This window comes from Podarcis melisellensis (genome assembly GCF_964234715.1).
Source record: "Podarcis melisellensis genome assembly, chromosome: 4".
NCBI lineage: Eukaryota > Metazoa > Chordata > Lepidosauria > Squamata > Lacertidae > Podarcis > Podarcis melisellensis.
In genome coordinates this window covers 45333883-45356122 of record NC_138531.1, presented here as the reverse complement: position 1 = coordinate 45356122, position 22240 = coordinate 45333883, and the positions used below count along the sequence as shown (strand labels likewise).

General features: G+C 38.8%; 1 protein-coding gene across 10 annotated transcripts in view; it reads left to right on the top strand.

The window, feature by feature from the left end:
- Window positions 1–22240, top strand: part of DMD (dystrophin) — a 1007479-nt gene that overhangs the window by 211565 nt on the left and 773674 nt on the right. For all 10 annotated transcript variants that reach the window (XM_081908923.1, XM_081908930.1, XM_081908919.1 and 7 more), the window contains exon 2: window positions 20203–20264. In XM_081908923.1, the coding sequence (XP_081765049.1) occupies window positions 20203–20264 (62 nt within the window). The remainder of the gene's footprint in view (window positions 1–20202; window positions 20265–22240) is intronic.

Below are 22240 nucleotides of genomic sequence, written 5' to 3'. Positions count from 1 at the left end.
TAAACTGTTTCTTTCTTTGGGAGGTCTTGGGGGTCTTCACACGCAACAACATGCTGCATAGGACGGCAGTGGCAAATCCCAGGAAGGAATCTAGATAACACACATGTAAATTCCCCTCCCTTATTGTTGTAGTTGGGAAAAGCAGGGTTTTCTAAAACAACTGCCTTCCTAAAAATAATAAAAGAAAAACCAAATGGAATGGTCATTGCAACATACATACATTCTGGCACAAAAGCATCTAAATAATACAGGGCAGCATAGATCAAGGTCCTGCTTTTAAGGGCTAAAGAAACCATTCTGCTTATTCTGGGTATCTTTTGTGTCAATCTTGATCTGACATTTGCAATCATTTCTTGCATGCTATTCTTTTCTGCCTTCATGCGGTGTCTGTGCTCTTTGCACACAGAGATAAACCTTACAAATGACAGCAGTTTACTTTGAGGCACTATGTTGCCTTTTAAGGGGTGGAAAGAAAGTAAACTAATTCTTGCTCAAGTTTTTTGTGTGACACGTCAACGGTTTGCATAGATATGATTTTAAATTTTTAGCCCTGAATAAACTACCGGAGCCCAACAGTAACTCAGAGAAATATGTTTCCTCAACCATAACATTTAGTATGCTCATGCTGTGTTTGTTTTAGATATGTAGCCCTTGGATTTCTACGTTGTATAGTAAAGCATATTTTCAACATAATGGAAAGGTTTCATTAAAATTGGTGTCAGTGCAGTAGTTTAGCACTCCTTACTGGGTTTATTTTTTCCTTCCTTGTTTGTTTGCATTTGGTTTTCAACCAAGAAGCTTTGATCAATCTGTTGATGCAATTAGTGTCACATTATTGCAAGACAATTCATACAGATTGAAATATGGATTCATTAAGTCAATTGCCTAACATATACCCTTGCAAATATATGCTCATTCTGATTAGGATCCCCCCCTCCTTTCTGATGCAAAATTTATTATTAGGGTGCAGGAAGTGGTAGCAATTCAGCTAAGGCCTTTATGAATGGGCATATTCTTTTAGGTAATTTGTAACAAATGACTCCAGAGCTGCTATTGTTTGGAAGCAAAAAAACAAAACAAAAAACACAACAACAACTTTAAGCCACACAGCTTTGTCAGCTGATAACAAGGTTGCTAAGTGTTTAAGGACATTTAACATGCTACATAGAAATGCATGTGTAGTTGGTAATACTGTGTGATATCTTGCACATATGTGTTTTGCTTTGTTTACATACACAACCGGCCAGATGGATGTTTATAACAGTCTGTTTCTAGAAGCAGGTGGCTATTAACAACCACATTTTGCTTAGGGACTCCTAGAGGATAATAAAGCTGTTTTTATAGTTACAGGCATTTTAGACTTTGCATTCCAGTTTAGTATTAGTGGAACTATAAGGTTGCCACACTATCTTTCATAAAAAAAAAAAAAAAATTATTAACCAGCCAATCAAATCAAATCAAATCACATAAATTCCAAATTACAAAGCCGAATTTTAAATTTTGTTGAGGGGACCCATATTTCAAGATCCGAAGGGGGATTCTGATCATCTGCGTTAATGTCCAAATCAGTCCAAACAAAGTTCATAATTCTATCCAGTCTTATCTTGCTGTTTCCACATCTCATCTTGTTTGTATATTTTCTTTTCCCCCCTTTATGATCTCTTCTGATAATCTCCTTAAGACGATAAACACCAATAATAATCCTGTGTGAATTTTTCCGTTCTTCCAATCCTCAAATCAAGATGGTTTCCATATATCATCGCCTTCATAGATAACATCGCTCTTTCCATCATTAATCACAGAATTGTCGTGCTTAAGTCCCTCTGAGGAGTTTCACGCACAATATAAAAACAGCTCTATTTCTCCTCCCAGACTTAAGTCTTCTGACAGAACTTCCCAATATGGCAACGGTATTTTTAACTGCGTCATTCCAAAGCCCTTATACATTCCACGCTCTTCTTAAAACATGCTTTGGTTAGAAAGTTTATCTCCACACAGCCTTAAATCCACAGCTTAAGTCCTTAAAACGACATTTCTGACTTGTGGGGGGGGGATTTTTGTTTAATCACATAAAGGAAAGAAAGGAAAGTTTTTTTCCCCTCCCCCATCAGTCCCTTTGCCATACCAAGTCTTGGCGTATCTTCTCATGATTTATACTTGTTCCTCCGACTTGTCTTTTTTAATCAGAGATCTCTTCTGTTAGCAGTCTTTACTCCCCCTTCTTCCTTGAAATATGTGCATTCGCTTCATCCAAATTGTTTCTTTTGAAGTTCTTGCAGCTAGTGGCGCGGATCAGAGACGGCGTCCAGGAGCGCTGAAATCCCACAGGAGGGCATTGTGCCTAGTGCCCCCATCCCCACAAATCCGGGGGTGGTATAGGGCACAGCAGGCAAGGGCAGCCCCCCCCCCACAATCCTCGGGGGGTAGGGAGGCTATTTACTCCCATCACAGCCTCCAAATTACCTCGTGTGGGTTGGAGAGATGTTATTGTCAGCCATCTTCTGATGCGCCCCTAGTGGCCCCTTCGCCACGCTATCTTTCAGTTCAAGGTGCTAATGTTTGCCTATGAAGCCTTTGAAAGCTTGAGCTCAGAGTGCCTGAAGAAGTAGCCCATTCCGTATTTCACTCTTTGCATGCTCCAAGCAATATCTGAGCATCTTGCTCCAGATTTCTCAGGCTTGTTGGGCATTCTCTGTGATGGTGCCAACCCAGTGCAGTGCCTTGCCAAGCCAGATGTGTCTTGACCCATCACTATGAACAGATTCATACAGCACATTAAACTGCAGTTTATTTTAAACCATGGTTTAATGTGAATGAGCTCCATATTGGAGCGTGCTGCTCTACAGTTCCTGAGTCTCTGCTCTCCTGCTGCTTCTGTGCAGGGCAGGCACATGTGTTACTTGAGAGCTAATGCTCAGCAGGGTCTGTTTCCTTCAAATGAACTGCAATCAGGAAACCATGGTCTGCTCTTGGCTTCCTGAGGTTGAGAGAAGGAAACCAGAAATGCTTGTTCACAGGTAATACAAAGACAGCAGCAGCAACAGGAGCAGGCGAGGAGGGATTGGGGAACTTTTAAGCTATGTGCACTAGCAGGCTGCTTGTTCACATTAAACTGTAGTATAAAATAAAACATGGTTTAATGTGACATGTAAACCTGGCCAAAATGGGCTCAGGTGTCTGGTTAAAAAAAGTCCTTTGGCTGGTTATTTTTCTGTCTCATGCTTAGCTAAGATAGAAGTATTGCTGTGGTTTTTAGGGCTTTGCACAACTTTGAGATTGTTTTATATTTGCAATTTTGCTCTGTTTTTTTTTTTTTAGTTGCCTCAAGTTGTGTGGTAAGTAGGTGAGCTATATGTTTTTTTTAAAAAAATTAAATTAAAGGTAAATATTTTATAGACCAACTTCACACAATTTCTCATAAGTCTAAATAGAAAGAACAAGAACAACAGTTGGTAGATAACATTTGTTCACCTTGATAGTCTGTTAAAAGTAGAACAGTTAATTTGCAGCAATGTATTGGTTATTGTTAGTTCTAATTCCTATTCCACTTTAAAGGGGCTGATGTTTCTAAACTCAATGCAAAATGTAATGAGCTCCTGTATTTTTAATTAGCTTTAATTAAACCAGTATTAATTTTACAAACAGCACTTAAGGGACATAATCCCTGTAGACTGAAGTTTAAAGAGATTAAAACTGAGAGATATTCTAGTAAGTAGGCTGAAAGTGTTGTGAACCAAGTATTTTGAAGACTTTCCATGAATGTTTGCTATAGCAGTTATGAGAAGATCAGCAGCAAAATTGATATTTTTTTGCACAGAAAATATGGGTGTTTCCTCCTGTAGATATCAGATAAATTGAAATTCTAATGCCCATGATTGTTATATAATAGTGTACAGCTGAGTTTTCCAAATTGTGTGTCGCAACTAGGGCTGGGCGATATCTGGTTTTCAATATCACAATATATAACCAGCTAAACATCGCAATATACTGATATATCACAATATCTGAAATAAGACAGTGCTATGTAAAGGTGGACATGCTAATGTCCTGGCAATTGCTACTAAGTTATGGGTCTAAATCACCACATATTGATGAAATCATGCATGGATTTAAATATGTCCAGAAATGAAGTAAAAATGAAGATTGATGTGTTCCATTAATTCCAATTTTCATTATGTGTACCTCTAAGCATGTGTTAATGATGAGAGAAATTTAATTACTTTACCTTGTCCAGTTGCAAACAATGTTGTTTCCATTTTTGAACTGGAATTTGCTGCATAATAGATGCAGGCACTTAAAGAATCCCGGATAGCCTTCAAAAGGATTGGGGGTTTTTTTTGTTATACAAAAAAAGTATACCAGGAGTAGAAGCTTACATTCAAAAAATTGGTCCAAACCAATACATGACTTTCAGCCTTGTCACCACTCACTGCTATTGGCCTTTTTATTACCCTCTTACGGTGTTCAGCTGCAATGATACAGTGACAGTAGAAGACACAGTCAGCTTTTCAGTGTATGTAGTCCTCTCTGCCTTCTTGAAGCAGGGGAGACAAGTAATTCCTTCACTTTAAAGTGATCTTTAAAAATTAAGTACAAAACTTTCTGTCACCCTTCTGCTGTCAGTCTCTGAAGCAAAGGCTCCTCAAGCCACTACATTTTAATGTGCCTGTGATTATTCAGGCCTGAGGCATCCCCGCCCCGCCCCCCCAGCAAATGTTTAGCATTCGCCAACCTGCCTTTTTAGGATATCGCTAGGGAACCTCTGGCTCCCACAAGGCCATTTCCCCCAAGCCAACACTCATCTGTCCCACCCTTGATGTATTGTGATTATGATGTCAGGTGTGGGGCAGGTAAAATCTTCAGCTGCAAAGGAACATTTCAGACTCAGAAGCTCTTGATCAGATCTGAACCCACTGAGAGTGTGGCCTGCAGTTGATGCTGAATGTGGCCAGGTGGCCCTGCCCACCTGCGGAAATGGACTGGATGGAGTTACATGTGGAATTGACTGTGATCAGAAATTATGTGATCCCGACATCCCAGGTCTATCCCTTTGTTTGGATCTTAGTGCCGCAATTCTCTTTATGGGAAATGCATTTGTAAATCTGCCCATATTGATGACAAAGTGCTTCTGAAGTATGCAATTTGCTTTACCCAAAGGAAGTTTGCTTTCTTGAGGGATGCAGTCTTAGTAAATCAGCGTGCAGTGAATCCTACTGATTTACATATTTATCAATGCTTCTTTGCTCCTTCATCTGCATGGCATTTGTGTGTCTTTATTATAAATCATCTTGGGCTCTAACAGAAGAAGCTGGTGGATCATAGCTTGCTTCAAAAGCAGAAAAATACTAACACCATCTCTAGTGCCAATGACCCTATGAAAAAAGCACACATTAGGTGTTAGTATATGCCTACAACTGTGCAACAGACAGCTTTTGAGAGACCATCGAGAGACAGTTGCCATGGCAAAATTTCCTGCAACAAGTGGTTGTTGTTTTTTAAAAAAAACCTTGTTTGGGCTGGGAAAAGCAGATACAACATTTATAGGAATGTAACTTTAATTATTTATTTTAAGGGATGCTCTCATTGTAAGTTATCTGTATTATTAATGTTCTTAAGAAGTAGAGAAGTAAATATCTGAATACTGTTCAATTACTGAAATCTTGATTGAAGTATGGCAACTGAATGACAGAAAAGAAAAAAATAGGTAATTTTTAATGTGCACTTCACAAAGTGACTTACCATGCTTGTCTGTACACAAGCCACTCAGAAGTAAGCCTCTTTGACTTCAGTGGAACTTACTACCTGGTAGGTGAGTATATGAAGTAGTGGAAAATAATATAATCTATGTCTTGCCGTGTTTTTTTTTTTTAATGTGTAGAATAAATTCCAATAGTTGATTAAGAAGCATCTGTTCTAAAACTTAGGAGTATCTCTTAGAAACTCCGAAAGAGAACAGAATGATACAGAGCACTTAAGTAATTTCCTGGGCTACTGATGTCTTTAGAATGGGCCACTTAGTGGAGAGAGGAAATTGGACTAAGTAGGCATAATAGCAGCCTGTCCTGATCACTTATGTTCTGAAGTATGCGAAATGCATTGTGCAACACTGGTGTTGGCAAAGCCTGGAATCTATGATTATTGATGCATGGAGCTCTGCTAATTGGTGAATTGTTTAAATACCATTAATTAATTCTGAGCAATATCTAAGGACCTGCTTTGACTCATGTAAGGGACTTGGACTAACATCTCGGTTTTTCATGATTGTTTTAATGATTTTGGTTCCATGCTGTATGCAGAGAACAATAGTTAAAGTTAAACGTAAAGTGGCCCCTGACCATTAGGTCCAGTCGTGACAGACTCTGGGATCAGTTGTACTGTACTTGGATCCCATTGTAATAACTTTGAAAAGGTAGTAAGTACTTCAGTCACATTGATTTCTGAATCCAACCCATTGACTCTCTCCCTTTTGAACAGGATTGCCATGCAGTGCCATGCCCAGAATGCTTTTGAAACTACCATCTGTTTCAAAGCAGTGTGACTTGTGGTATTGGGGCATGCAGTTTGCAAAAGCAAAGTGAAATCTGAAGTTCTTACACTCATTAAATCAAAACCACTCATATAGAATTCTTGCAATATTAAGAAAAGTATGTGGAGGCATCTAGATTTTTGTTGCTGATATAATTCCCATTATGATATGGGAAAGTTGTTGAGATAAGGCAGGCACCCCTAAACTTGGCCCTCCAGATGTTTTGGGACTACAATTCCCATCATCCACTGGCCCTATTAGCTAGGGATGATGGGAGTTGTAGTCCTCAAACAGCTAGAGGGCTGAGTTTGGGGGTGCCTGAAATAAGGGATACGAGTGGAAGAAAGATAAGAGTGAAAACAGTCTAGGTGCCAAGTAATCTAGAAAGGATATTCTAAAAGCTGCTTAACAAAACTATAGACTGCAGAGACTGGACAAGGAATAATGTTTATATCAAATCAATACAGTCCATAATATTATTTGCCATATGCAGTAGCCAGGAGAAGTGTTAAGGGGTGGTTCTGCTGGCCTGAGCCATGAATATTTCCCATGGGGTTACATATCTCATGCCCTTTTCTTCCTTAAAAATATTTTACTTCTTATAGGGAAGTTTGCCCTCTGAAAGTTAGTCAAAATTTGCATCTATATAGATAAATTAGCATACATAACTTTCATGCACAGTTATGTCATAGGCCTGTATCTAAAGTTTTTTTTAAAGGACTTAGCAATGTCCTTGCCATTAAGGTCATTCCATCCTTTTTCACACTTTGAGATTTGTTTAATTTTAAGATGTGACATATTATCTCAAGATTGCAGGGAATGTGAGATAATAATGCATGTTTACTGTCTTATTTCTAGGTGCCCATAATAGTCCAATATCTGTGATCTATAGGAGGAAGTAGATCTACAGATTTGGTGCCTATGTTATTGTAACCTTAGGTTGCAACCCTACACACATATAAGCTGCTCTCCCTTGTAGTCAATGTATTGCAGCTATTTAGCAGGCTTCAGAATTGCTTTTTTAGCCGTTTGCTTCTGAGCATGAACAACACGCAGGTCATCCTGTTGGTTTTAATATTAAGTGCACAATTACAACAAGGAGCACTTGGAGGATTAACACCCTATATTAATAAAGATGCATAAATGTGTTAGCATTTCCTTTGTGCTCATCTTTTTCTTTATTTCTTGAGGCTGTGCCTCTTATCAGGTTATTCATCCCTTCTGAAAGGAAATAATTGCAGTTATGCTTCATTATGAGAGTTTGTGCTGCAATACTTTGCCATTACTAGGGCAACTAAAAAAATATTGCAAGTATAATTACATCTGCATTTTAGCTTGATCAGTAGGTAATGTTCATTGTCTTCTTGGTAATTGTTTATTATGAAGTGCTTTAGAATGGCAACGTATTTGAGTCCTTAAAGGCTTATGCGTTTTTAAAAGGCACATTTTGTCATTATTCAGAAACTGCAGCAATGCAAAAGGGAAACTGAAATGGGCTTCATCTAATTTTCCTTGTTGGTTGCAGCAAGAAATTAGATACAGCCACTTTAAAAATCACTTCTTTATGCCTTGGAAGCAGCTCAGAGCATTTAGCTAGAAATATAAACTGCCCAGTTGCCCCTAGACAAGACTTTACAATTCCATTCAAATCAATCTCTCACTCAAAATTGTTCATTGCTCAACAATAAGATTTAATGTTTAGGACAACAAATTAGCTTCCTGCTGTCTATGATATCAGATTCTTTGGACTTTTTAATTACTTTTTTATTAATGGTCTTTAATTTTCTGTCTCGGGAGCAACAATAGGAGTTTCAGGTGGCTTCACAAGATGAGTTTCCAGTTTTAATGTAGTTATTACATTAAAGTGTGATTAGAACTTTGTTGAATATAAGAGTAAAAGTTAATATACATATTAATGTCTGCCCCTGTCTTTCTAAAGCAAGAAGTGGTCTGCAAATTAAGATGAAGTTATTTATTACTAGCTATGTGCTTAGGGAACATCATCATTAGCTACTTTCCATCAAAGGAACATTGTTCTAATTGTCTGCTAAGGACCTCCAGGGCTCTGCGTGGTATACCTGCCCTAAGGCATTTAGCTCTCAGGTTAATTGATCATAAAAGAGGTTCATCTATTCTGGCAATGGATACACCAACTGATATACAGTGGTACCTTGGTTCTCAAACTTAATCTGTTCCGGAAGTCTGTTCCAAAACCAAAGCGTTCCAAAACCAAGGCGCACTTTCCCATAGAAAGTAATGCAAAACAGATTAATCCATTCCAGACTTTTAAAAACAACCCCTAAAACAACAATTTAACATGAATTTTACTATCTAACGAGACCACTGATCCATAAAATGAAAGCAATAATCAATATACTGTACTATAAAATAAAGAAAACAGTATTGTAGATGCTAAAAATTAAAATTATTTTTTTTCTTACCTGCACAGATGATAATCATTACTTGGATGGGGGGCTTTTATCCATTTCCACAGTCACACAATCAATCAAACAGTAGCTGAACTGGGATCCACACAGTCACAAAAAAAATTAACTGAAAAAGCCTCAAAACAAAAAAATGCAAAATAAATAGCAAAAACAAAAGCACCAAATATAAGCTCCAAATATCACCTCAGAATACTGCAATCGGAAATGGAAGGCTTGAATTACATGGGAGGGGACGCAAATTAGCAGTGTGACAGGAAATACAGTGGGACGCAAATTAGCAGCACAACAGGAAACACAGAGGGACTCAAAACGGAGCACCTTCAGCTTCCAAAAAATGTTCGAAAACTGGAACACTTACTTCCGGTTTTGCAGCGTTCGGGTTCCAACTTGTTCATGAACTAAGCTGTTCGAAAACTGAGGTACCACCGTATCAAGAAATTACAGAAATGCAACAATTATTTGTACAATACTGTGTTATACAAAGTTGCAAAAGTCCGAAGTTATAGAAATCACACTTCTGCTCCAAAAGAACCTGGCAAGAAGCAGGCCTCTTAATATTCTATCCCAGGGTCTGGTCAAGACATTGCTGGCTCCAGGTGTTGAGAATGCCTGGTCCTACCTCCTCCTTACCACAGTCTCCATGCTACATTCGCTTGACTTCTCCCTTTTGGGCCCAATCTGTACAGCTGCCCAGAAGGACAGCATGAGGCAAGTGGAGAGAGAACCTCTATTTGCTCCTGTTCAAATAGGGCAGGTGAATAGGCAACGACAACAAGAGCAACAGCTGGGCCAGGATCCCCAGAGGGGTTGATGGCAGACCCCTTGAATTTCAGCAGGATCCTCAATGTGGAACCTGGATTAAGCTATTCTTCCCAGGCTGCTTCCCCCACCACCCCATCCTACATCTGAGTACTCACCTAACAGTTAACGTCTGCCTGCTGCTTCCTCTCCTAATTTATTTTCTGGCTCTTGCCAACGTTATCATCACCTTGGTATCTGAAAAGTAGATACCAAGGCAAATTTGGGGCCCTGGGTAGGATCATATATGCCTGAGACAGGTTTTTTTTCAGTGGTGACTTCACATCTTTGGAATTCCCGTCCATGAATGCTGCTTCCCCTTGCCCGGTAATTTTAAAATAGATTTTAATTGTCTTTTTATTGTGCCAAGCTTTTTGTTTATTTTTATCGCTGAATATCTGTGTTGTTGATGATCTGATGAAGTTTCATTGATTATTTCAGTATTGTTTATTTTATTTTATAAGGTACCTTGTGAATAAAATACAAGGGCTAGTATTGAAAATTACAGCAAAGGATGAGTCCTAATACATTATTTCTCCACCCTCACAGACGGTTGCTTTTTTCTAGAAATAAAAATAAAAGGAAAAGTAATGAAAAACACCTCATTGGTTGTTCTGTATTCCTTTAAGATATATCAAGCTGTCCAATTCCTCCATTATTTTTCATTGTTTCAAATAGTTCCACAGAGGCTTGTGAAAGAGTTAATGGTGAAGGTTTCGGCAGCATCAAAGAAGCTGATTGAATGATGATAACAACCAATCACTTGAAGTCCCTTGTTAATTTCTATTGTATCTTCCAGTGTACAAATTTTATCTAATTTAAAGCAAAGGAGACATGATTTAGCTATGCACAGGACATGCAAGTTAGCCTTGAATTGGAAATGATTTAACATTTCATAGAACAGGTAGATGAGAACTTTGAAGAATGACCCAAATATTACTGACTGTAGTTTCAAGAGATGGTACTGTAAATGATTCACCTTTTCTCCGTGAATGAGCCCTCAGGTAGCTGTTATGAGATGAAATTGGGTCTTTCAAAATGGAATCTGTGAAGAAATTTCAGTGGCACAGTAAAAGGATGGGGGCGTGCAATCCGAGGTAATCCATGATAAAATAGGAAAGAGAAAGTGTTGCTTTGGGACTTTACATTTGGTTACTATTTCAGTTCCCTCATTTTTTAAAGAATAAAGGAACTCTTAACCAATTTGCTACATTTGACCTGTTTCAAGTTTTGTCAGTGTAAATTACTTAAGACCAACTATTTTTGTAATAAATATAAGAATGTAAAGAATATCAAGCTGCTTGCTAATTTCCCCAATGTTTCGATTTCATATAATAGGTCTGAATTTTTATTCTATGCCTATTCATCTTCTGCTCTGGTGGTATCCTATCACTGTTGTGTCACACTTAATAACTTATAAATGAATATAAAATCGTTATTTGTGTGTGAATTTGCAAAGGAAACACATTCATTTTTATGACAACTTATACTGCCCATTTATATAATATATGGAACATTTTACTCTCCAGATATGTCTCTGTTAATGTACACCAAGTGTACATCCATAGAGAAGTGGTCCAACTATAGCCCATATCACAATGAAAATGAAGGTGCACTGGCAAGTTATGTATGTGAAACTATTAAAGGTTTTTTGGATGCTGGAGGGTGGGATGGGGAATGAGACTTCCCTGTGGGAGTACTAATATAACCTTGCCTAATTCAAAATCACAATGTGGGGGAAACCGTGAAGCCAGCCAGTGGCTTTTAATAGCTTCATCCTTATTTTAGACATTGTGATATTTAAGTATACCGCAATGTTTAACTGGTGATACCGCCCAGCCCTACTTTGCAGTAGTTTTGTTATATGAGTTGTGTTACCTAGCTTTTATTTGCAAATAAATTCAGTGGAGGTGATTCTTGTTCACAACTATGGTGTCTGAGATGACTAATATTTATTATTTTATTTTATTTATAAAAAGCAGACCTCACAGACTAAAAAGAATTAAGACAGGAAGCCAGTTGAAAATGCAAGAGTGAATGTATAAGTGGTTAATAAATGTTTAAAAGCAAGAAACAGAAGGCGAAAACTGGAGGCCGGGAGGCAAAGATGTACTGTCAAATGAGTGACAGAATTACCTTCCTATGTACCAGTATGTTACATGGTTTAGAGTCAGGCTGTGGCCATCAGTTTAGTTCTAAGGCTGTATTCATTGATTGGAGCTCTTTGTAAATCAGCATTATTTTATGTATGTTACAGGGTTATATTTAGTTTCGAGTCCTTGCTGCCCTGTGGAATATATTTTATTTTTATTTTTATATGCTTTGAGAAATGCTCAAAGGCATCTTGCTGAAACTTAACGAAAAGCTCAATTTGATTTTCACTCTGACTTTCCCCTGAGAATGAATGCAAGTTAAATGCCTGTGTTAAGTTGACTGTGAGAGCTTTGAAGGGGTGTTGAAAATGAAAACTAATATAGCTTTTCTTTCTACATGTTTTTAATGAGGGGTTTGCTGTACGTTCAGATTGTGATGGGGTGACAAAATGAGATTGTTATTTCTGATTGTTATTTCAAAAGTATGTTAATTCAGCCCCTCCACCTAGGCGCTTTCCTTTTCAATGGTTGCTTTGGCCAAGGATAAAAGATGCAGGGAGATAAGGTAGGAGAAGGGATATTTTCATTAAGGCCAGGACTTTTGTTCAGCAGAAACGCCATTAAGAGACTGAGGGAAGCGTTCATGGTGAGTTCAGACACCTCTTTTTCTAGAAAAATAGCGCTCATTAAGGCTATCTGAAGCATTTGAAGAGGGGTGCTTGTGTGGCAGTGTTCACCTTGATTCTGAAACCCTAGAAGAAGCTGGCAATGAATAGAGAGATGAAATTCTAAAACAAATGCTTGGTACAGTCAAACCTCGGTTTTTGCATGTCTCTACTGCCGAAAACCTGGAAGTGAATGCCTCCATTTTTGAACGCACCTCAGAAGTCGAATGGCTTCTGAGGCACATTTCTCTCTCTTTTTACATTGAACTTGCTGACAGCCCTTTGATCCTCGGTTTTTGAATGTTCCAGAAGTCAAACGGACTTCCGGAATGGATTACATTCGAAAACCGAGGTTTCACTGTATTTCAAACAATATTTTAAATTTTAGAGAGCAAAGGAGTGGGTTGTGTGCAAAATTGAATAGGTATCCGAAGTTCAAGCTACCGTATATATGGCCTTTTTTTGGCACTTGAAACGTTTTCACCATGTGCCAAACAATGGCTCAGAACCCTCACCTTAAAAGATACAAACAGCTCTTGATTAGTTTATCAGTGGAGGTAGTACTCCCTGGAGAGAAACTTCTGTTTTCACAGGGGCTAATTGAAGGCAAAATAGAAGTGTGTCTATGTGCTGGCAGTTTTCAAGTAGATCAGATACAGAGCAAGGCATTGGCATACATCCACAATCAAATAGTGTAGCTGTTTTATGGCAAGGTGGACTGACATAAATACAGGACACCTGGATTGACAAGAAATTCTCATATGCCATAGGTTGAGTCCAGAATTCAGACTGAGCACCATCCCCTGCCAGGCTAGAATGTGAGAAATGGGGTATTTGTGTATTGTACAAAGCAAAAACATGCCTTGTTTCTTTACCGTTTACATGCATTATATCCTCATTAATGATAACATTTCTACTGATACGTGTCATAGAGGCTGCTCAAATTAAGTAGCAAAAACTAATTGGGTCACACACAGTGAAAATAGGGAGTCAGTCAAGCAAACTAAAATTGTCTATGTGCTAATTACTTTAGATAGGAACAAAGAAAGCCAAGTTATTTGGAAAAACACTGGCTTCCATTATCTACTAGTATATTCACAATAATTGGATTTTCTCAAGATTGACATGTGTCCAGTATTTAATGCAGTTTTCTATGAACTTGGGGCTTCTAATTTTTTTTTAAGGTTCAAATATAACTATTCTTGTCTTGATGCAAATGCTTTGTTATTTTTTTAGTATTGATTTTGCACTATCAAATTATTTACCACTTCATATATATTTTTAAGTGAACAAGGTCTTTGCTCAAGGAATTTTGAATGGATTCCCACATTTCAGAGATCATTGCATTTTGTCAACAGAGTCAAAAAGTCTCTTTTGTACTCTACTAGCTTCTGAATGTAATACATGCAATTTGGCATTTTTCATAGTGATAAAGACTACAAGTTTCCAGTTTCTACAGGAGTAATTTTAACCTAGGAATTTTTCTCTTAAGTGACTTTTATGGGATATGTGAGAAAAGATTCCAAAGCAAAATTCCCTAGATAGACACTTTATTTTATTTGTCATTTATTGATGGCCTTGATGCCATTTCATAAGATGGCTCTGATTTGGTGAATGGGAATCTGGGATGGAAGATCAGCTGGGTGAGTCTGAAGGTTTCCTCACCACATTCAGGAACAGGTTTACTTTGGAATGTATTTTTATTGAACATAACAGCACTTTTAAGCTTTTCTGGCCAAGCCCATTCAAAAACCCCCACAATATGTGCAAGTAAATAGGCTGTCAATTTATTACAAATGGGTAAAAATAAAATAAAACAGTATAATTAAGCCTCTAAAGCAATATCACGCTTTGAAGATTAATATTATGTGGTATGTTTTCAAAGCCTTCCAAAATCCCTGCAGTGTACTAATAGGACATACCTCAGAAGAGAGAGAATTGCAAAGCTGTGGGGACACCACAGCAAAAGCCCATTTCCTCATGGCTACCCATCTTACTTAACCTAGGAGATGAACACTTGAGGAGGACCTCTGATGCTGATTTTAATGTCTGGGCAGGTATATATGAGCACAGGTGGTCCAGTCAAAAGCTTGGACCCAAACCAGTGTTGCTGGTGTAAAAATGATGCCACCAATGTTGATTGTCTTAGCCCCATCAGGACTTGGGTAGCCAAAACTAACTGGGTTTTGAACCATTTTCAAAGGCAACTCCACTTCGAGCGCATTACAGTAGACTAATTTGGGTATGGCAAGCACATGTATCAATATGACAAGGCCATACTTCTCCAGGTGGGGTTGCATTTGGCATTGTCCAACGTCAGAAACATATCAGCGCTAAATCCCTTTCTGGACCAACCAACAATACCTCTGTCTTGCTTAGTTTTTATTTCAGTTTGTTTGCCCTCATCTGTTCAGGGTTTCATCAGCATCTCTGGAATCAGAACAGGGGAACAAAAAGGTAGAGTTGAGTGATTTAAAACCACTGAGAGGTCCAGGAGAACCAGCAAGGTCCTGCCACTTAATGTGGAGTAATCATTCAGCAGGGTGACAGAAGCTGTTTCTGTCACCCAAACCAGACCTGAAGCTTGATCAGTTAGCTCAGATTGCTACCAAGTATAATGAAATATTTTTATTGTTAGATTCTCACATATTATTTTTATTTTTTATAAACAAATTGCGGGTACTCACATTGGGTGGTAATTGAAAGAAACCACATGTCTTATAGGACATGATAAAATGCAATTTATTTAATATTTTGCTGAAATATTACACAGGATGCTATATAAACTCCTATCAGTTGTCTTTCTACATTATGAAATTAAATTTGTAACCCTTTATTAATTGTTCATTATGCACTTATACCCCATCTTTTTCTCTAAGGAGCTCATAGTGGCATACATGGTTCTTCCCCTTCCCATTTAATCCCTGCAAGAACCCTGTATGTTAGGCTGAAGGGCAGTGACTGACCAATTGGGGATTTGAACCCTGATCTTGTGGTTTTTGGTCCAATTCTCTAGGTACTACACTACACTGGTTGTAAGCTGATGGGTGACAGTAAATGTTTTAAAAAGCAGCAGGAAATAAAACACACAGAATATGCTTTTAAAGTAATTTTAACTAATAGGTTTAGCTGTAATATAAATTTAATTTGTACTTAGAGAATGCATTTGGGGGGAAATTGGAGAGGAGTCACAGTGTGAAAGAAGGCTACTCATTTCTGTCTTTAATATGTGAATCCAAGGACTGAGATGGCACTAGATCTAATACAGAGCCTCAGTAATCACCTGAACAGAGAGTTTCATGAACACTGCATTAAAAATCAATCCATCAAAATAAGAAATTGCAAGATGGGTTTTCCATGTACAATTACTTGACATGACAAGGCTAGCAAAATCAATAGACTTGTGAATTTTCTTTCACTCTTCACGTACTTTTGAGGACTTCTTTTATATTCTTGTAGCAGATATTCAGTACAGGGGTTTTTTTAAAGATAGAACATAATTTGGATATAGTATTGCAAATAATATTTCATTTGAAAATGCATCTTTTGTTGAGTTTGATGACAGTGGAAAAAATGTTAGACAGAATAACCTATGTCCTTTTTGTTGACTTTATTTAATAATTTGACTAATATGTGAACAGCACAGCTAATATTGCAATGCAGTCTTTTCCACCAAGAAACTGTACTGGAACAATTGGTACTGTCATGGCACTGACATTGTTAGTGCTGTTGCCAAGCTTTTTCTAATAAGATAGTGTAGCATGAAATAAGGTCTTATTTTCTTCAGGTTTCGGCTGCCATTTCTTTGTGTGCTTAACTCTTCCAAAAAGGGAATGAAAGATCTTGGGTTTTTACATATTATTGAAGTCTTAAGTGTACCCATCATGAAACTTCGTTCACTCAAAAATCAGCATAATGAGCATAAATTAAGTGCATGATAGCTGTAAAAGGTTACTAAGTACCCAAAGAAGAATATAAGATATATACTTTGGTTTTCTTTTAAAGTTCTTTATACTAAAAAGATCCCTTCAGTTTTTTCCAGAGAACAGTGCCAGCTTAGGTTGATGCAACAGCTGTGACCTTCACTAGACAGATATCAATACCCTGGTAATGTCAAGATTGGACTATTGTAGTGCTTTGGGTTCTATTCAAAGTAGTGTTAAGGGCAATCAGTCTGCAGAAGAATTTCTCCTCTTTTGTCTCCCCACCCTGCTCAACATGCTGCCTTAGTCTGTTCTGAGGGTTGGGGTAAAACTTGGAGAGGAGTCACTCTGTTAGCCATGCATATTACAGAAAGCTACTCATTTCTTCCTCCTGCCAACCTAGCAGTTCGAAAGCACGTCAAAGTGCAAGTAGATAAATAGGTACCGCTCCGGTGGGAAGGTAAACGGTGTTTCCGTGCGCTGCTCTGGTTCGCCAGAAGCGGCTTAGTCATGCTGGCCTCACCCGGAAGCTTACGCCTGCTTCCTCGGCCAATAAAGCGAAATGAGCGCCGCAACCCCAGAGTCGGCCACGACTGGACCTAATGGTCAGGGGTCCCCTTTACCTTTACTCATTTCTTTAATATCATAGGACTGTGATGCCCCTAGATCTAATACAGAGCCTCAGTAATCACCTAAATCTGGAGGGCCATGAGCACTGCATTGAAAATAAATCCATCAAAATAAGGAATTTCATGATAGGTTTGTTTGACACTTATATGACATAACATGACTAGCTAACTTCACCACGGTATGGCTCTCCTTTATCACACACACAGCCCAACAAGACAATGGCAAAAATCCACCAACAGCATACAAATCAATATGGCTAACCTGATCCAAAACACCCACCCACCCCACTCACACATGAAAACAAAGATCACCACAGCCAATCACAAACAAACAACCATACCCTAGGCCAACCCCAACCTCTCTCACCACCAAAGGAACACAAGTGAATAGCAGAGAACCTGCACAAGCAACGCTGACACAAAACCCCACATGTATTAAATAAAATAGAAACTTTGCCACCCGATCCTACCTCCACTCACCTTTCCCCCTTCCACCTCTTTCCCCCTTTTCTTCCTAATGTCTCAACAAAACTGATCTGTAAAAATATTACTTGAAAAAAGAGACATTGCACATACTTTTGTAAACCAATAAAATCTTTAATAAAATTACATTTTTTTAAAAAAAAAAGACTAGCTAAGATAGAAGGAGAATGAGACCATCATATTCCCTGTTGCTTCATCATAGTCGCAGGCGCTGTGTTGCACCTGACATTTTTGGGGGGATGACCGTGCAAGCATTGTTTGCGCGCGCATGATGTCAAGTGTGTTGCGCATTGGCATGCGTTGTGTGTGTGACAACTGTTGCATCAGGAGAGGCTGGTCAGGCCTCCTCCCGCTGTGATATTCACACAGCAGGCCACACTGGTCCGTTTGTGTCTCTCAACTCTGCACAGCATGGGGTAACATAGTGCTAGGCCTTCTCTGCCCCCTCAAGATTGTGGGGCCTGAGCGGACATTGCGGGGGCCACAGCCAAATAGAGTTGGTGCACCTGATCATAGTTCAATCCATCATAGTAGGTTTCAAAGCTTTCTTGCTTTGTTTTTAGAGTGACCTGTAAGCTGTTTGGTTTCCCTTCAAGTTCAATGAAAGACTCACACTAGTCTATTCAAGAGAGAATCCTGGAGTATTTTCCAAAAGTGTGGAAAATACAAAGATTTCACAATGAAGTTGAAGGTCGCAAATGTGAAATATCACATATCTGTGGAAATTTTTGGTAACCACTCATCATTAATTTTTGATCTACGGAAGGCTGATTGCATATTACTAAGCATCCTTATCTTTGGCCACTTGTGCATCTGTTACTCTGCATCCCCTGATTAACTCTCGGAATCGTCCCTTTCCTCTGTGATTGCTTCCATTAGTTTGATGCTATCATTTCTCTCCTAAAGAAAATTCTCTGTGAACTGTGACCTGCAAAAATGCTGTTTTTTGATGTAATGTTTAATTTTAAAAAACTCCAAGAGGTTTTAAAAAGATTGTCTTGATTGTAGTCTAAAACTGAATAGCTTGAATTGCTGAAATAAGAAAAGAAAAACCTCTGTTGACATTTTAAGCCAGCCATTTTACAGAGATCCAAAGAAATGCTCAATTAGACAAAAGGGTACTGTTGTCTTAGAGTATGAGATACAAATCATGTGTTATTAGTAATCTTTGTTGTCTGCCATATCTTTATATAAGTGAAATGGTGCCACACATACAGAGGAGAGAGATATTTGTTTGATTTTCTATGAAAGCAACACAAATGTCAAAAAGAATTTCTACATCCACCCCAGCCAACATGGGCAATGGTCAGGGATTATGGGAGTTCTTGTCCAGCAAAGCGTGTTCTCATTAAAGGAGAGCACGTGTTGCGGATGGGGCCGGGCAAAGCACCCCATGGTTGCCAGGCAGGATAGATTGAAGGGGCTTGGATCGGATTGGATCGGATTGGTGGTTTACTGGGGTAAATTTGATGTTGTCAATTTAGGGATGGGAACAGAGGTTATTTAAACAAGGCTCACAGCATGTTCCTTTCTCTTTCGCTGTGGGAACCGGACCACCCGCCCGCCCTCCCTTGATTGGGCTTGTGCTTTGAGCTTGCTATGCCTGTCATGGGGTCGTCCGCATTGGTGGTAGGAATTTTTCCTTTTGGCTGATTAGTGTGTGCCAATTGGTTTTTGCCTACTGCGTAGCAAATCGTCACAACTTGTAAGGTTGGCGGTTAGGCATTGGTTAAATTGGTTGGTGGAGTGGTATGGATTGGCTGTGCCTGCCCCTCCAATGCTGCTGCTGCACGGGAATTCCGTTAAAGGAATTCAGGGGCTTACCATCCTCTCGTCCAAACCCCTGGAATCAGGTGCGGGCCGCGTAAACTACTGGGAGCATGCAGGGAGAAGCTGAGGGTCTGTGTCGCAGCTCCAGTTATCCCTGATCTTGTTCCTCCACACTGGCTTTCGCTGGAATCCGGGAGTCAGTGCTGTCCCCCAAGGCGGGGGGAACAGCTAGTCATAACCAATGCCTAAGCAACCACTCACAATTTGTATTTTAATAAAGTTGTGGCCAAAATTATGCCAAAAACCTTAAACAAAAATTATGTGTGATGTGTGAGTTATTTGGGTAGGGGTGTTTTGGGGACCTCAGCACGCAACATATAGAAATCCTGCCCTTAAGGACTGCCTCTCCCAATATGAACTCACCTGGACTCTGTACTTGTCCTCTGAGCCCTTCTCTATGCCCGCCCTCACCAAGAGGTTAGGGGGTGGTTTTATTTTTATTAGCTAAGCCTGAGTTTTTGCAGAGAGTGGGAGATATATGTGCACTCGACCTTTCAAGCACTCAAAAGACACACACCACCTAAAACAAAACAAAAACATGCTATTGTTTCTGTGGCAAGACTAAGCCTGCACTGGAAAGCCCGCTGCTTTTAAACTGAATGTAGATGAAATGGTTTATCTGCAACTCAATTGTTTTGTCCATTGCATTAGATAATAACTATATTAACTATCCCACACTTTTGAATTAGACTATAAAACAGTTTGTGTCCTTGTGCCCTGTTTATCATAAATAACATTTGTCACTAGCCAAAGACAAGCTAACCCTTTAGTCAGCAACGTTAACAGAACTGTATTTTCTTTTTTACAGATGAAAGGGAAGATGTTCAAAAGAAAACATTCACAAAATGGGTAAATGCACAGTTTGCTAAGGTAAGAAAACCTCCCCTTTTGCATTCAGAATCAAATGTATGTGTTAAAGATTTTCATTAGCTATAAAGAACATGCAATATATCTCTCTTTTTTTATCAGATTATAAAGTATTTTGGTCACATTCAATGTACAATGTAAGACAATAAGATTCCATAGGTAGGGGAAGAGGGTAGAGGGTGAGTGGTAAACTTACACACTATCTTGTTTTCTCAACTTGGTATGTATGTGGGGTTTTCATGTCGGTGTCAATTGTGTAGGTTCTCTTTCTGTATATTGTTGGTTTATATTGGTGATGAGAGAAAATTGGGGGGTGGCAGTGTATGCTTGTTTGCCTTTAATTGCCTTTGAATAACCATAGTGAGATTTGTTTGTGTTTGCGGAAAGGGGGTATGGAATATTGGGTCAAGTTAGCCGTATTGATCTGAATGCTGGTAGTAGATCCCTGCTATCATTGTCAGTTTGAGCTGTGTGTGTAATAAAAGGGAGGCATGCCGGGGTGAAGGTGTCCTCTTTCTTTTGTCCTCATGTCAGTTTTAGTTTTTCAGTTAACTTGTCTAATAAGACCGTATTCCATACAATTTGGTACCAATGGTCCATGCTTACTACAGACAAGTCTCTCCAGGGTCTAACTATGACGTTTCTGGCCTCTGATAGTAGGTGGGTTATAAGCTCTTTATGGTGCAAGTGAGCATTATTGTCTTGGAAGATATTTAATAGGGCCAATTCTGGTGTGGGTTCCAATATCTGTTTAGTTATGTTACATACATTTTGTAGGACTGCTATCCAAAAGTGTTGGATTTCCATTTTTGACCATCAGTGGTCTTTGACTACAAATTTATCGCCATTGGGATTTGATGGTAAAAAGGTAAAGGTAAAGGACCGCTGACAGTTAAGTCCAGTCACAAACGACTCTGGGGTTGCGGCACTCATCTCACTTTATTGGCCGAGGGAGCCGGCGTACAGCTTCCGGGTCATGTGGCCAGCATGACTAAGCTGCTTCTGACACAACCAGAGCAGTGCACAGAAACACCGTTTACCTTCCCGCTATTTATCTACTTGCACTTTGATGTGCTTTCGAACTGCTAGGTTGGCAGGAGCAGGGACCGAGCAAAGGGAGCTCACCCTGTCACAGAGATTTGAACCGCTGACCTTCCAATCAGCACCCAAGGCTCAGTGGTTCTTTGACTAGGAATTTATCGCCATTGGGATTTGATGGTAGTGCATAGTTTTTCCCTGAAATGGCTTTTCTTTTTCCTCTTTTATAGTAATAGCTCGTACTGAAGATGATAATTTAGCAGTGCTGATGTGTGAACAGGCTTGTGATGGGATGGTCAACAATTTGTCATTATTGTCATCTTTGTTTACCGAAGAGTATGCATGAATATTATTTTTTAAATGAATAGCCTTGATTGCAGAATTGAGTCAGACATTGTTTCAGAAGTGTTTTTTGGTAAGATTGGCTTAAAGGGTCTGCTTTTATTGTAAACAGATGTTAAAATATATGATGTCACTGTGATCATAGAAAAATAGGGAGTCTATTAATGAAGAGTAAAATAGTGGATGACTGAATTATTTGCAGTGAAAGAAAGCTATGTACAGACTGTAAGAAACTTTTTGATTTTGAAGTCATTATATTTGTCCCTAGAGAAAACAAGACTCATACATGGTTCATAGTGACTTCTCCGTTCCAGCAGTAATGAAAATGTTATGTGAAATGTAGATTACAGCTGAATTGAGAATTTTGCAAAACAAATTTTACAAAACAATTAAGAATCATATTTTTGACATTTCTTGAGCTTGTAAAACTAGTACTGCTTTTAAAGGGACCTTTTAAAGGTTTTAGAAAGAGGCTTTGAAAGCTCACCTGCAGAATGCACCAGCATTTAATTGAAGGCTCAGGATTTAATAAAAACAAATCATTATTTCATGTAGAAGTATTAGGACTGCATTTTCATTACTGAGAAATTAGTCTGGAC